A 16,479-nucleotide genomic window follows, 5' to 3' on the forward strand; every position below is an offset into this window, starting at 1 on the left:
GTTATATAAACCAGAGGAATCCCCGTTTGAAGGCTGCTGGTGAGCTGCTGCACGAGGCATGGCTGGCTACATTCAGAGAGCACTTACTGGTCCCTGGGGAGGGGCTGCCAAGGCCATCGACACCTCAGGGCTGAGCTCTTGAGGCTCTCTGACGCCACCCAACCAACCTGCATTGGTATCATTCTCTCCTGTCAGTGCTGCAAAGAAATCTGAAGCCTTTAGCTCTGTCACAGGTGTTAAAAGGAGCCCTAATAACTCCTAAGGTGCAAGGGATTAGAGTCCTTGCAAGGCACAGGTAAAAGGGGAGTTCAGCTCCTTGTTTTTCATGCAAAAAGGGGGGTTCACGTTATTCTTAGTGCTTGAAACAATTGGAAATAGATCTGGAATTGAAAAGGGGGCCCCTTGGCTGAGGTTTTGCAAACCTGGGAGAAAACGTCTGGTACGAAACAGGTATTCCAAGAGCACACAGTAACGCTGTGCCAAGGGGATTGGGCAGTTCCCACCTGGAGTGGCAGCTTGGCAGAGCAATGGCCAGCACGAGGAGCTCCTGATGAGCAGAAGTTCACTTTCCTGCAGCGATGTGGATTATTGGTACGTTTGGAACGATTGCACCTGGCACATTGGAACAACAGTGGTGAGGCCAGACCCCTAATCGGGGCTCCAGGCTGCTTCTGAGGGCTGGGTTCATTGGGCTGGGACACGAAACGGGGCTGGGTGGTGACTCTGGATGTGGCACAGGCCCGTCCCATCGGCTGCCCCAGCTGTGGTGGGTGGCATTGCCATGGGCATCTCCCCTACCCCAGCACCGAGGGCCAGATGTGAGCAGTTCTGTGGGGGTGGCCCCAGGCCAGCACCCCACCTTGTGGTGCCCAGCCTGGCTTAGAGCTGGTGCAGACCAGGGAATCCAATTTATTTCATTAAAGCAGAGTGTCCCAGAGCCCCGTGGTGGGTGTGGATGCAGTGGGATGCCTGCCCTGTGCTCCTGCGTTTGTGCCTTGTCACGGTTGTGGTGACACCCAGTGAGCATTCACGAGCCTGTGACAATCCAGGGGAAGGGTCAGTCTCACAGTGCGCTGTGCCCATATCCACAGGAGCTCTTCAAGGTCACCAGCACATCTCCTACCATTTCCTTGGGATTACTGGGGAATGATTTAAGGGCTTGGCTGAACAGTGGGATGCGGCTGACACTAGACCAGATTGGTCAAAGCCCCAACCAACCTGACCTAGAATGTTTACAGGGATGGGGCATCCACACGTTCTCTGGGCCACCTGCTCCAGCGCTTCTCCACCCTCATGATCAGAGGCAGCTCCCACAGCCTGCCCTTGTGTGCTGTGGGCCCCAACTCCTCACCATCTCCAAGGCCTGGGCTGGCCCATACCCCACACATCAGTATCTTTCCTGGGCTGTGGAGACCAAGAGGGGACAGAGGAAACCATAAGCACTCCCCAAAATCCCAAAAAAGAGAGGAAGAAAGAATTTTTGTTGTTATTTTTTTTGGTTTATTGGTTTGTTTTTTTAAAATTTATTTCCCAACATTGAAAGGAATTTCTTATGAAGCAGCTAGAAGGGACCTCCATGTGAAGGCCAGCACTTCTTCCTGGCTGAACTGGCATCTGCTGCTTCTCCAAGGACACAGCTGTCTACATTCTTGCCTTGGTCTGCTAATACTCGTCATGCAAGGCTGGCTTCACTCTCCATCAGGGAATGTTGTTGTCCTCAGACTGAAATAACCCCACCTCCAGACCCCAGGAACCTCAGTGGCCCTCTTGGGGACAACTCCTGTCGCCTCAGTACAGCAGCCTGGTGGAAGCCAAGTCAGTTCATGTCCTTTCCCTCTGGCTCAGAGCAGAGGAGATCCAGGAAGGGTGGGGGTAGGAGATAGGAAGGAAGGGCTCGTATCATGCATGGCAATCAACAAAACAATTGTTGATGCTGGGAGATGGAGCAGGTGAGCCAGCAGGACAGGCCCCATGTGGAGGCTGGGACTCCATTAATATTACCTAGCACATTTGCAAAGAAGAAATTCCTAGGGCTCCATGCCTTCATTATGATCATTTTACTGTTTAAAAAAACCTAGTCTCAAATTGTTGATGTTACAGCCTAAAAAACCCCAGCATGTAAGGTGGCACCAGCAAAGCAGGATGTGGGCATGAAAGCTTCTAAAAAGGAAAGTTTCTAAAGTTTCTAAAACATGCTCCTACTTAAGGGGTCACGGGAGCACAGATGCTGTCGCCAAAGTACCAAATAAGGAGGATGACGGCGTTTTCATCCTTGTCTTGTTGCTTATTTTTCAGTCATGCAGGTGCGGATTTTGAGCCACCAGAATTCCTGGAGGCAAGCGCGGGATGTTGTCCCTTCCATGTTGGCAATGGCTCTCATGGTGCAAGGGCTGATGCTCCTCCTCCTCCTTCTCGTCCTCCCCCTCCTCCTCCTCCTCCTCCTGCACTGTCGATTGCCATTTCTCAGGCCCAGGGAAAGCGACTCCCTGTTTGGCCACTGCCGGATGTGTCTCTGTGCTGTCCCAGGAAAGGGTGGGCGGCCAGCCAGCTCACTGCTCTGGCTGCTCCCTGGAAGGCTGATGTCCCTGGGCTGCACAGCGTTCCCTGGTGGGCACAGAGCCAAGCTCTGCATGGCCATGACCAGGGAACTGAAGGTGGTGCCACTCATGGCAGAGGGGTGGTTGTGTTCCTCCTCTTCCACTGTCTCCTCAGCCTCCTCCTGGCACATGCCTTCCTCTTCGGCCATCACTGGAAGGGGCCCAGCTGCCGTCCCTTACAAAGGTGGGCTGCCACCCGCCTCACTGCTCCGGCTGTTCTTCCTTCCAGACATTCATCAAGGGCCTAGGAGCTGGGTGGGGAGGGGAGCAGCTGCAGAGGGCCCTGCTTCTGTAGTGCTGGGGCACTCAGGGACTGGTGACATCACAAACAGCCAGTGTGGCTGGGCCATGGAGTGTGGCCCAATACATGGGGTTATGTGGGCCTGTGGCCTGAGAAATGCCCAGATACAGGACAAGGAGGAGGGTCATGGGGGCTGAGGGCCCCTTTCCTGGGGCCCATCCTGCCTGCCATGGTGCTTGTACAAGGAAGGCTGTCCCTTGGGCACAGGGACCGCCGACCACCTCCTCTCAGGAGCCCTTGGCTCCAGCACCCTCCTCATCCCATACCTGGGGTTGCCTCAACAAGATGGTGCCAACAACATTCCAGGAGCATAAAAAGCCTGCAGGTTTCCAGGAAGAAGGAAAAGCCTACCTGCTACCTTCAGTCTGAGCGTCCCCCTCACGCTGTTCTCTCCTTTACAGAAAAACCTTAACACCAGTTTTTTGGTTTTAGTCTCTAGGGATATTTTTAGTGCTCTCACATGTTGTGGTCCACTTCCTGCAGTCATCTGGGAATTTCACCACAGCTAAGGCAAAGTTAAAGCACAACTCACAGAGCTTCAGTCTTGCTCACACAAGTAACACAACATGGATTAGACTACCACTCCAACAACACGGAATAGCTGGGAAAGGGGCTGTGGGGTAGCATAGGAGCTTTGTGGATTGTAGTGACAGCAGTTTCTCAAGTGTAGAGAGCAATGACAGAGTTGAGAGAGTCACGTGTGTGACTATGACCTGCTCTGCCGACCAGTTAACATTCAGCTAAGAGAAAGAAGGCATATTTTGTCCTTCAGCATCCCAGTAAACTCATGCATATATAAGGATTTGATTAACTCTCCTAACTGATAGCACGCAGATGTTTTTGAAAAAGTCAGAAGAGACATTTGGCTAACTCTGGGATGACAAAGGGCAAAACCAAGGACAGCTCCTTCAGAATGGAAAAGGAACGAGTCACAAATATCTGCTCCAAAATAAAAGGTTTCAAAAATCAAGGACAAAGCACTGTTGGCAACATCATGGTAACCCATGATGAGTGCATGAAAGAGGGCACGGGCTTCCAGTTCAGGCAGGTGATGTGACTGGTACCACGAGAATGCAATAGGTACAAGGAGATGAACACAGAGAAGTCTTCACTGGGAACAAAAACCACATGGATGACAGTTTATGACCTCTACCTTTACCAGCTGGATAGCATCCACTGTTGTCCCTATCAATCCAGTACTTTGGTGTTGCGCTTTCTCAGTGTGCCTGTCTCCTCTGACTCACTGACTTTTTGCTTTTCCAGTGCTGCATTTTCATTTTCTGACTCCACAGACAGGTCCTCTTGGCTTGTCTCTTCTACTTCACTGCAGCTCTCCGAGTGGAATCCAGCATTCTCTGCTACGACAGCAGGATCATCATCGCAGCAACAGCAGCACTCCTCGGCGCTCTGGCTGCAAGGAAGGTCACTCTTCTTCTCACTGATGAGAGTTACCTCATCCTTTGTCTGCATTAAATCCTGACCACCCATTCCCATGGTGAGATCACTTAGCAGGGTTTCATCATAAGGATACTCCTCGTCTTCCATGCCCTCCATTCTTTCTGCCAGCTCTTCTGGAGAGGGCTGGCTCAGGTCAGGGTAATCTACAAGGATTGTGTCCTGCTTGCGCTTGAAGCAATCAGAATTGTCGTAGACAGGATAGGTCTCTTCTGGATAACCTTAGGAATAAAGGGATATGCAGCTTGGAGTATTACCAGCATTTAATAGTCCTGACTTCAGTGGGGGATGCAAAGTTGGCCAGGACAGTTGGTTTTTCTACTGCCAGTGCACGTGTCAGCTCTTTACTGCCATGTGCACATCACGGTATTGAATCCATGGCAAGAATGTGCAAAGCATGTCTTCTTGGGAGATGATGAAAAAAATTCACTTATTTTTAGGGAGCCAGGATATCAACCCTGACTTTCAGGAGTGAAAGCTGAGCTTTCCTGGAAGCTGTGGGGGCTAACAACAGGTAAAAATGGTGTGTCTTAGATCTTTAAATGAATCCTTTGGGTTTTTTTTTTGCCTACAGATTGTCTGATGCATGGTTTGAACACTTGCTATAAACAGCATTACTTAGTTGAAAAGTCAGATACATCACTGACTTTGTGCATTTCATTTTAGAAATAACATCATAAACTTGACTTTATGAACAGAGTTCAGGGCCACTGTTTATGCTTTATATTTTGGATCATTTTTGAAACCTTTTTAAAAAGCAAGAAATTAAGTCTGCATTTAAAATTATGACAGCGAGCAGCTCAAGATATCTTGAAAACACATTTATGTAGCAGGTAAACACCACAGAATGGAAAGGACATTAAAATAGAAAATTTTTATAAGACAGACTTCCCAGAGTTGACTTTTACAACACTGGAGCAAACCAAGAATGGCTAATCAAAAATGAAAACTGTAACTTATCTAAAGCATACTGATTCTGATTGCCAGGGCTTTTATGATTGTCAAGAAATCCAGCCCAGCAAAGACAGGGACAGATACAAACCTAGAGCTGCCAAGCCCCAGCAGCACATGGAGCATATGTGAATATTCATATGGCACTTTGGGCAGCAGACAGTGCAGTGTTTACACTGAAAGAAATGCCAGATACCTCAAAATCTATTTTTTTCTATTATGGTTGGGGGAAAAAAAAAAAGCCAAGCAACCTCTTGCAAAGTTTTGAACATTGGCTTCTGGAAAGGAAGGATAAAGTTAACCAATGCTTTCAAAGGATCTGGGACTGTGAGGAATCCTTAATCAATTTCTCTTGTAAAGGTAATAACAAAGGCTCTCACTTACCTTCCCAATCTGCCATGTAAGGAGCTTCCTCAGCTTCCTTCTCAGGAGAGATGTCATCGATGAGTTTTCCTTCTTTCATAACTCTAGTAATTTCTCTGAGTTGCTGAAGTAACATTTTTTCCTGGTCTGTTGTAACATTTTGGGTCCTGCTAAAAAATATTAGACACCAGAATTTAGTCCACTGTTACTACAAGCTATGAAAAAAGTTTGAACCCAACTGTTTGGTCTGTGCCAGCAGCACAGTCCGGAGAAACCTATTGAGGAGTGTGACCCATCCTCAACATCTGCTTGTGCTCTGCACTTCACCTGGGTATAATTTATCCCTTCATCCAAAAAGCCTGCGAATTTAAATAGCTAAAGGAAGGCAGGTAAAGCCAATGTGAGAGCAAGATGAAAGTGACACACACGAAAGAGTTATGGTACAAATAGCACTACAGAAATTTCTTGCCTATAAAAGTGTGTTAGGTAAGAATTAGAGTGCAGTGCCTGGTGTGAAGTATTATAAGGAAGTGAAATTCTGAATCTGTGCTACATGTCTAGCTTGTGGGGCTGATCAAAATTTCTCACAGTCATTAGCCTCAAGACTCTGACGATCCCTCATTATGACCACTAAATCTGCAAGTTGGACAGATCATCCTGTCATTACAGACAGTCAACAATGCAGCCTGGTGGGGAGGTGGCGGGGAAAAATAGGAAGGAAGATTTAAAAATGCAAAGAAGGTGTTACATTTAACTGTAACTTGCCCTTTAGAATTACAGGGAGAGGACTGAGATTTTTATCAGATTCCAAGCAAACTCTTGACTGGTTCTACACTGCTGAATCTAGTAATTATTACTGCTTAGGTAATACAATTGTTGCTGTAACAAAAATGCTTCCAATAGATAAGATCGTGTTGTCATTACATGTTATTTTCTCTGAAAAGAAAAAAGACTCCTAAAAATCTTAGGGACAAAACAGTAGTGTTTGGAGGGGGGTGCTCTGAGGTCTGCTAACTCAGTAAGTCAGAATAAGAAAGACACTGTTGGCCACCAGGGGTGAAAATGGTTCTGACCAATGGTGCTTGTTTCACCCTGAGTTTAGAATCATGGTATCTTGAGGTTTAAGTTGTTCTTGAGCAGTAATGCCAGTTCAAGCCACTCCTCCGGCGCCCTTTTGCATCTGGGTTTCAGGTAGGATCTGTTGCCCCCAGTTACTTGGAAAGGGTGGCCCTGGCATGCACAGAATGCTGAACTGTAGGTGGTATGTGAGGTCAGACAGATGGTCTCTGGTGGTCTCTGGTCTGGAAAGCAGATAGATAATCTCCAAGAGCAGATTCACTGAGTAGGCTGCTCAGTGAATCATAGGGATGAAGAAACATTTTGGCTCCAGGTGGTCAGTATCTATGTGAACCTCATTCTAGTCATCTGAATTCTAATAAGCTTGCCATGTCCATCTTCAGGTTTTCCTCTTACCAACTGCTGGGACTGGAGCAGCACTCCAAGAGGTAGGTACTCTGGTGCCACTCTGCCTATATGGGAACGATGGTGACACGATGGCTACTCCACCAAGGGCAGCAAAGTCACCCTGGGTTAAAGCCAAGATTAGCTTCTTACTGCTGGTTGGTGTGATGGTGGTAGAAGTGCTGATCCTGGGCTGGATTTTGTGCACAGCTGCAAACACAGGTGTGTGTGTGTAACTGAACTTAGCTCAGGAGCTGGTTTCATTAGCACCTACCCAGATTAAACTGTTTCACTGAGATCACAAGGCAAAACATCACTTCTCTGCATTTCCACCAAGGAGCACTTTGCCCCACAGTTTGAAAAGTTGGTATCTCAACACTACATGTAGGTTGCACTGAGTGCCCCCAAGTTGTGGTGGCAATCTCTTCCACAAACAACTGAATGTGTGAGGCAGCATCTTCCCAAAAGCCTGGCTTATGCAGATGTGGAATCTGAGATGTGAATTAAGAGGCCCACAAAAAGGAATGGTTTCATCAGCCTTTGACCAAAGCTGCGACAGCATTGCCAAACTAATCCTCCTTTTACAGACAAAACTGTACCCAATTTGAATATATATCACTTGGATGAAGACAGAGAGGCCTATCTCTTTAGCACATTGGGCAGATAAGCCAGCTCAGATAACAGGATCAATTAATCAGCTGCATCACTGTGGCATTTCATACAGGAAAATGCCTAACATGTGGGATACCCTCATTAGAAAACACTACGGTCTTATTGCAACACAGGGCCTCTGCATTTCAGAGCCCTCCCCCAAATACCTCCCTTAAAAGGCAAATTTCCGTGCAGAGAGGGAGAAACTAAAGGCCATGTTTTATTGTGACTTCATTTAAGGCCTCTGGGATGACTTACTGTAGGATGCTGGCAGTGTATAAGAAATCTGGCTGCCTGCACGAGGGAGATTTACCAGGATATCATGCGCTTAGGAATACTAAGAGGATAACAGATGCAGAAGGTTTACAGCGTAAGAAAAGGTCATTATTTTTGCTCTCTGTATTTGTAGCTCCAACACAACTATTACTTTTCATAATGGCCACACTTACACTTTGTAGAGTCCCGAAGTGCTCACTAACAGGTAAAGTAAAGGTTTCTTATTCTTACCCTGAGATTAGAACATTTTCTAAAGAGCCATCATGACTGCAGGGAAAATAATCTAAAATGGCACCTCAGACATGTTAACTGGTATTTTTTTAGTTTCATGATCTTAAAATAATTACTATTAATATGCAGCTACATCCCAAAAACTGGCACCTTATGGAGCCTCTCACTCTTCCGTATCACCTTTGCTCAGCTTATGATAAAAAGGAAAGTTTTTCCAGTTGACAGCGCGGTAAACAGGACTTTAAAAACAGGTAAGTGAGCTGCATTATTTCTACCTCTTACCTAAATACCAGGAATAGAAAATTTTGGTTACGTTTTTGAGGATCTGGCCAGGCAGTTCTTTCTTCCTGTTGCTTTCTTTACCTTGCCTCTTCCTGCAACATGCTAGGCCTTATTAGAAGTATCTGTACTTGTACTTTTTGATAGTTTTGCATTTCTGGAAGGGTGTTTGTCTACTTAAAGGTGTAGCAATTCCAGCTGGTGTGCTAGTTTGGAAGGAGGCCTCCTCAGCTGGTTTGGAGGTTGGTCTTCAAGCCTCCTTTAAAACAAAAAGCAAATCCAAGTTTCTGGCTGCTACTTTCTATAACACAGGGCTGGGTAACAGTGGCTATCCCATCTGAGAAAACCAGCTCATAGTATTGAGAGGTCTTCCAGCCTCACTTCACTCAAATGAATTTGAAAGGCAAAGAAATGGAGCAGGATAAGTCATAGCAAGAAAACAACATGTATGCTTGCTACAAAAGAAAGCAGAATAAAATCACACAGCACAGTTGTATTATTCCTTTGAAACAGGACTGCTTTCTGTGGTATAGCATTCTCTGAGAATAAACAATCCTTTCAAATTCATCCAGATTTCAAAAGCAATTTTTTTGAAGAAAATTTCCAAGACTAGAATGTCTTTGGATTCTAAGAATCTGCTGCAGGAGAAATCCAGGATGAATTCGGGAGCAGTTCAGCTGGGAGAATGCTCCTGAGGTACAGTGAGAGGACACTGAGGCACGAGCCCAGCCCTCAGCACTCTGACAAGCACTGTGTGTTATGGTGCCACATCAGGTTTTGTGACAGTGCAGAATATGACCTTTGGTCACTAAAGCTCCACTTGTCCAGCTGGCTGTTGCTTTGCCATACCTGGTGTAAGGGGCCATGGTGTCACTTGGGGTCTTCCAGCATCATTTTAGACTTGATACCAGTGATTTCTGTCTCTGACTTTTCTGTGTAAGGGTTTCTGTTTAACTGCGTATCAATAAATGAAGCTCGGGTCATTTTTACTCTCTTACTCCTTCCTTTCTATTTAAATCTATCAATATCCAGATGGAATAAGCCTAGCTCAGTACTCTGGTCTAACTACACTTCCTAACCACAGGTTTTATTTTAATAGATTTATCCAGCATTAGTGAAATTAATGAGTAGATTAAGAAAGCTTCAAAGTGTTTGAAAACAGCTATTTGCTCTATCAAGAGGTGCTTTTCCCCTCCTCTTCAAAGAGGCAACATACAAAATTCTTCATTGGATTCAGACTCTCATTTCCCCTGAGACCTTTAGACCCATCTATATAAATAGTCTGGTTGAACAAAGAAGGGAAGTTCTACTAAATAGAGGCTTTGGGCCAATAACACAGAGTGGAACAAATACTGGATGAGACCGACCCTAAACCGATTTTCTCCGTAAAAAAAAAATCCCATCCTGAGAGTCAGCACAATATCTAGGCAGCTCATAAGCCTATTTCTGTCAGCTTAGAGGTACGTGTAGGGCATTGTGTCAGCTCTCCAGATCAGAGATGAGCAGTAGTCAAAGCAGGATCCTTCTGTTCCATTAACAAAACCAGGGCAGTTTAGGGCTCTCCCCCTGGAACCTGGCTGAACATGGGCAAGCTGGGCACCTCGTCTGCCCAAGACAATACAGGGCACAGCACAAAGTGGGCAAAACTACACTCAAAGAGAAGTGCTTTGAGGCATAAATGAACAAAATGTGCACGTTCAGCACAGAATTCCTACAGGGTGGGTTGAAACAGGACTTGGCTGATCCAGACAAAGTTAACATGATTTACAACCACAGCAGCTCTTGTTTTTTGCAAACCTCACCTTCATATTTATGGTATTTCAGTTTTCAAACACTGCAGTTGTGCAGTGTCCTATTGATCTGTTCTTTTTACTCCTTATGCAGAACATAGACGTGTTCCCAGTGCTTCTTTGTAACGTAGACTGGTGATACCAGATTTGTAGGAAACATTCATAAACATAATAAAATTTTGAATGCCAATTTTGCAACCCTTTGTCTTTTATACTTAGAAGCAAATGCATGAATTTACTGCTCACAGGGTGGAACTAAGTTATGTAATCAGATTATCATGCAATTCTGCCTTAAAGAAATATTTTATGGTTATTCTAACAGGAATTGACATAGATTATAACAGAATTTCAATTTAGGAAAATATTCCATAGAACTGGAAAAGAATTATTCAAGATATTACTTTGGTCGCATAAAACAGGTTGTTTTATGTACTTTAAATGTAGATGGTTTATCTTCTGTTTACACATACCTGTCATTTTCTTCCAAATAACACTCTGTACAAAGGGGGGAAATAGGGATAGTTGCTTTTCTGCTCAAGGAAAATGAAGTTGGAAAAAATTATTTATTTTATATATAGATGCTGAAAAGAGAAAAACTGCAGAACAAGAATTGTGATGTGTAAAATCAAACTTCTGTAATTTGAAGTAGCAACAAAAATGCTATTTTAATACAGAGAATGCAAGAAAGGTTAATTTCTAATCAGAGTAGAATCTCTTCTTAAAATGCTGTAATTTGAAACACACCTGTCATACATAGGTCCTACTCTGTTGATTAATTTTTCCATAGCTTCTTCTGTCTCTCTCAGTCTTTCCTGGAGCTGAGTGAGTTCATAGTCAGCTGTAAAACAAACAAACAAAAAAAAAATCCCAAGATCTGTCAGTAGGAGCTTTGAAAATGTATCCCTGTCCCATTATCACAGGTAGCAAATGCTGTACCAAACCAAACTGGCTGTGAGGAAACGAAAACATTCAGCTGAGGGAGTTCTACCTACTTTTCCTGGCCTAAGAAGGTGAAGAATATTAGCAATGGTGATAGGACACACAGAAAGAACCTTCTTTCAAATGTTCCCAAGCTATCTCCCAATAAGCAGAGTGAGTGGGCCACTGGAAATGCCCTGGAGATTACAGTTTAAGAAAAGAAAATACCATGGGGGTTTTTGTGTGTTTGGTTGGTTGGTTGGTTTTTTCCTGTCTCCTGCAGAATTAGTTCACATGGAATTTCCCTCTTAAGACATTGGAAGCAGAAACAAAAGGTCATTTGAACATTTTCCAATGAGTCCAAGGTTTGAGAAGCCACTTCTTTCTCAAAGAGAATGAAGTTCATGGGCTTGATGGCTTGAATCCAGCCCTGCCCAGGTGTGCCAGGCTCGCTGGGATGATTAACAGTGAGCCCATGGTGTCCGTCTGGGGAGCAAAGCTGTGCTTGCACCTTTCTTTGAAAATGTGGCCAGACTATTGTGGCCACAGTACAATAGCAGACACAATGCAGGAACACCCAAACTGGCTTTTTGAAAGCATTGACAGTCAAGATGCAGCAGCACGGACGCCAAAAAAAATGCTTGAACTCCTTGTTGGGCTTCTGTAGCTCGTGCTCAAAATCCTGCAGCTGAGACTCCATTGCTCCCCACTGCAGGACAAAATGAAACCAGCCTGGGTGAATGAAATATTCAGCTGCTTCAGGCACACCCATTTGAGCAGCACAAAGGCACAATGGAACTTCACCGCAGTAGGAATGGAGAAATCCATCCACAAACATCCTGTTTTTAGAAAGATCTCTATTCTCCACAGCTCATCATTACTTAATGCAACACTGATGTCATTATTTTGCATGTCTGAGACTTTAAAGGAAGAGGAAGGGAAACTGGCAAAGAGAAAGGAAGTTACTTCCTCCAGGTCACTATGTAAGTGGCGACTCAATCTCCAGGTTCCTAATGCAGTGACCTGTGCCCTGCTCTGCTACAGCTTGCCATGAATGCTTTAGGAATATAAATTAGGAGCTCTAGAAAAAGGCACAATAATTTTCACCGTTAGTTCTTTGGGATATAATGATGGCAAAATTAACTTACTGCAAAGTTACTTTCTCTTACCAAGCATCAGAGAAAAAAATACAATTACCATTGCTAATATATTGCCCAAAATTGCCAGGCACAATGCAGTACAAGTGCACTGGAGACACAATCTACAGCACTAAGTACATTAGGTATTCCTAATACGTGCATTAATGTCAAGATAATTGCAGCTATGTTAAGAGAATTACCTTCCTGCTACTGCTTTCTATAAAGCCCTAAGTACTTTTCTTTCCTATTACAGTTTAGCCAGCTAAACACAACACATTTAAACGCTGTAATGGTAACTACTCTTCCAATCCTCAGTAATAAGCTTATTAATTTATCTAATAAGTGCCTATAAATACTTGAATCTATCTCACCAATGTTTAGGTAAAATCAAATTAACATTTCAGAATATTATTTGCTCTCTTTATTGCATACATGAGAACTGTGCATTGCAGAACAAAGAAAAGGACAAATTAGGGAAGCGCCTGATGATGGCTAAGAATTCACCAATTCAAAAAACTGAAACTAGCTTTTATGGTATCTTTCTATGCTCTTACTAGACTATTAGGGATTATAGAATAATTACAGCTGGACATCCTATTATCCATTTTTAATCATCAGCGACACAGCTTTTCAGCAAATCTGTGCAGTTAATTCAGCAAACCTCATGAATAGCCATTCCTTCCAGAGGGGCTTGGGATCAGGCTGCTATCACAGCCTCACTGGCTGAATGAGATGAGAAAGTGACAGCAGTAGTCTTTTTAACTCTTGCTCATTCCAACACAGAAGATCATGCGGGTTTTTTGGGGTTTTTTTGGGGGAGAGAACATCAGTTTTTTTACAGTGCACCCAGAACTTGAAGAACCCTGTTGGGCCCTTACAGTGTCAACAGGTGCACAGATACAACTCAGAGTCACACTCACTGATTTTCCTCTTCATGTTCCCAGGTGTAGCAGTAGGGCATTTCCGCTCTGCAGGAGTGGTTCTTCCCTTGGAAGCCAGCTGATGAGGAAGAAAACATGGCCCTTCTATGAGTTACAACAACAGTAATAGGTAAGCCCCAGAGGCAATGGAAAAAAATACAGAAAACTGAAGTATGCCAGAAGGCAGCCCCAGAAAAGCACACCCAGCTGCAAAACCATGACAGATGCCGGGAGATTTTGCCAGCTGAAAACTCCTGTAAGACTCTTGGAACAAATGACAACATGTGACATATACAGCACATATAATACATAGCCACTTAAAACAGGGAAAAGAATACCATGCTTATGTCCAAAATCAATCTAACATTGCTCTAGATATGCACATTTTCCCAGGGAAAAAAAAATCCTTTAAAAAACTGTAAGAGGTCAGAGGCCAATGCAGGATCAGAGAAATCCTTCTCTGCATTCTTAGCTACAGTCTTTGCAACAGCAAAACTCACAGGATATGCCAATCTTCTGACCACCAGGCAAAGGTCCAGCATAAGCATTTTTTTGAGCAGAGCTGAAATGGAACAAGGTACTGAAATGAGAGCATCATTTTTTTTTCCCAAAGTGACTTTTCACTTTGTGTTGGTCTTACCTTAAATAAAATGTACAGGATATATAAGAAGATGCCAAATCCATATATAGGGATAATCTGTCCCACAAGACCTCTCCCAGTTCCACCAGTGCTTCCACTACCACCTCCACCTGCCTTGGCTTTGGCAACTGCTTCAGTAAGGTGAGACCTTGGAAAATGAGGAACAGCTCGGCTGTCGGGAATGGCGTGGGAATGCATCCTCGGAGGAAAGCGACCAAGCTTCCCTGAAAAAAAAAAACCCCCACAATGATCATTTCCCTCCAGGTACTTTCCACCCTTTTAAATGCAGCATAACCCTGCAGCAGGTGCAAGTGACCTCTTTTCTCTGCTTGTAAATTCACCACCACTGCTGAATAAGTAACTTGTTGGACTAAATCTGTAAACTCAGTCCTCAGTCTCTTGTGATGTGCAGTGCTGAGAGTCAGGTTTTACTTAAAGCCATTTACTCCTAGCAATTGTATTCCTACACCATTAAGAGTAGAATCACACAATTAAAATCTCTTGATTTTAAGCAGAGGAAGAGCTGGCAGGGCAATTAACAAAACATGGACTTTAACAGGCATATTCTTGTCCAAATAGCTGATGGATCAGCATCTCCAGCAGGATGAAATGCCAAATTCCTGCTTGTTTCTCTCCTCAAAGCCCCCCTAAAACATATCATTTTTCCACTGTGAGCCTGATCTTTCAATATTGCCCAAAGGCATATTAATGTGTAAATGTATTTATGTCTAAATCATTATCCACTTAACACCCTGACACACGACTGCAGTGTTTGCCCAGCAGAGACTTTTGGCTATTGCCATAAGAAATAGTATTTTATCTGATTTTACCAAGCCAGTAATGAAAGATTAAGAAAAGTGGTGTTACCTCAAGCTGTTCTCCTTAAAATGTCTAAGGTAAAGTAATGTAAGAAAGGAGATTGAATATAGCCCAGGACATATTATCTTTGGCATATTATAGGGAAAAAAAATTAGAGGTTTCTAACCTTTCTAGGCAGACCTAATTTAACACAAAACTCCTGTAAGACTCTTGGAACAAATGACAACATGTGACATATACAGCACATATAATACATAGCCACTTAAAACAGGGAAAAGAATACCATGCTTATGTCCAAAATCAATCTAACATTGCTCTAGATATGCACATTTTCCCAGGGAAAAAAAATCCTTTAAAAAACTGTAAGAGGTCAGAGGCCAATGCAGGATCAGAGAAATCCTTCTCTGCATTCTTAGCTACAGTCTTTGCAACAGCAAAACTCACAGGATATGCCAATCTTCTGACCACCAGGCAAAGGTCCAGCATAAGCATTTTTTTGAGCAGAGCTGAAATGGAACAAGGTACTGAAATGAGAGCATCATTTTTTTTTCCCGAAGTGACTTTTCACTTTGTGTTGGTCTTACCTTAAATAAAATGTACAGGATATATAAGAAGATGCCAAATCCATATATAGGGATAATCTGTCCCACAAGACCTCTCCCAGTTCCACCAGTGCTTCCACTACCACCTCCACCTGCCTTGGCTTTGGCAACTGCTTCAGTAAGGTGAGACCTTGGAAAATGAGGAACAGCTCGGCTGTCGGGAATGGCGTGGGAATGCATCCTCGGAGGAAAGCGACCAAGCTTCCCTGAAAAAAAAAAACCCCCACAATGATCATTTCCCTCCAGGTACTTTCCACCCTTTTAAATGCAGCATAACCCTGCAGCAGGTGCAAGTGACCTCTTTTCTCTGCTTGTAAATTCACCACCACTGCTGAATAAGTAACTTGTTGGACTAAATCTGTAAACTCAGTCCTCAGTCTCTTGTGATGTGCAGTGCTGAGAATCAGGTTTTACTTAAAGCCATTTACTCCTAGCAATTGTATTCCTACACCATTAAGAGTAGAATCACACAATTAAAATCTCTTGATTTTAAGCAGAGGAAGAGCTGGCAGGGCAATTAACAAAACATGGACTTTAACAGGCATATTCTTGTCCAAATAGCTGATGGATCAGCATCTCCAGCAGGATGAAATGCCAAATTCCTGCTTGTTTCTCTCCTCAAAGCCCCCCTAAAACATATCATTTTTCCACTGTGAGCCTGATCTTTCAATATTGCCCAAAGGCATATTAATGTGTAAATGTATTTATGTCTAAATCATTATCCACTTAACACCCTGACACACGACTGCAGTGTTTGCCCAGCAGAGACTTTTGGCTATTGCCATAAGAAATAGTATTTTATCTGATTTTACCAAGCCAGTAATGAAAGATTAAGAAAAGTGGTGTTACCTCAAGCTGTTCTCCTTAAAATGTCTAAGGTAAAGTAATGTAAGAAAGGAGATTGAATATAGCCCAGGACATATTATCTTTGGCATATTATAGGGAAAAAAAATTAGAGGTTTCTAACCTTTCTAGGCAGACCTAATTTAACACAAGAAAGGAGAGCAAGCATAAATGGATGTACAGATGCTAGAGAAAGACTGCAGAGAGCCTGAAACAGTGCTGCAGATGATTTCATGCAACTGA

At 43.8% G+C, this 16,479-nt stretch overlaps 1 protein-coding gene across 4 annotated transcripts; it reads right to left on the reverse strand.

The window, feature by feature from the left end:
* Positions 1–1,477: 1,477 nt before the first annotated feature.
* Positions 1,478–15,612, reverse strand: RIC3 (RIC3 acetylcholine receptor chaperone). 4 transcript variants are annotated; one of them, XM_017727360.1, is made up of 5 exons: positions 15,376–15,612; positions 13,333–13,411; positions 11,100–11,193; positions 5,689–5,834; positions 1,478–4,574 (listed from the first exon to the last, which is right to left on the reverse strand). In XM_017727360.1, exons 1-5 carry the CDS (start codon positions 15,571–15,573, stop codon positions 4,087–4,089), a joined length of 1,005 nt encoding a protein of 334 aa, XP_017582849.1. In that variant the 5' UTR covers positions 15,574–15,612; the 3' UTR covers positions 1,478–4,086. The 4 variants fall into 4 exon arrangements, with proteins under 4 accessions (XP_017582849.1, XP_017582848.1, XP_008643110.1 ...); XM_017727359.1 differs by having other exon boundaries at positions 5,689–5,837; XM_008644888.2 differs by lacking the exon at positions 15,376–15,612 and adding an exon at positions 13,973–14,222.
* Positions 15,613–16,479: the final 867 nt, after the last annotated feature.

The sequence above is a fragment of the Corvus brachyrhynchos genome, unplaced genomic scaffold, assembly GCF_000691975.1.
Source record: "Corvus brachyrhynchos isolate BGI_N302 unplaced genomic scaffold, ASM69197v1 scaffold542, whole genome shotgun sequence".
NCBI lineage: Eukaryota > Metazoa > Chordata > Aves > Passeriformes > Corvidae > Corvus > Corvus brachyrhynchos.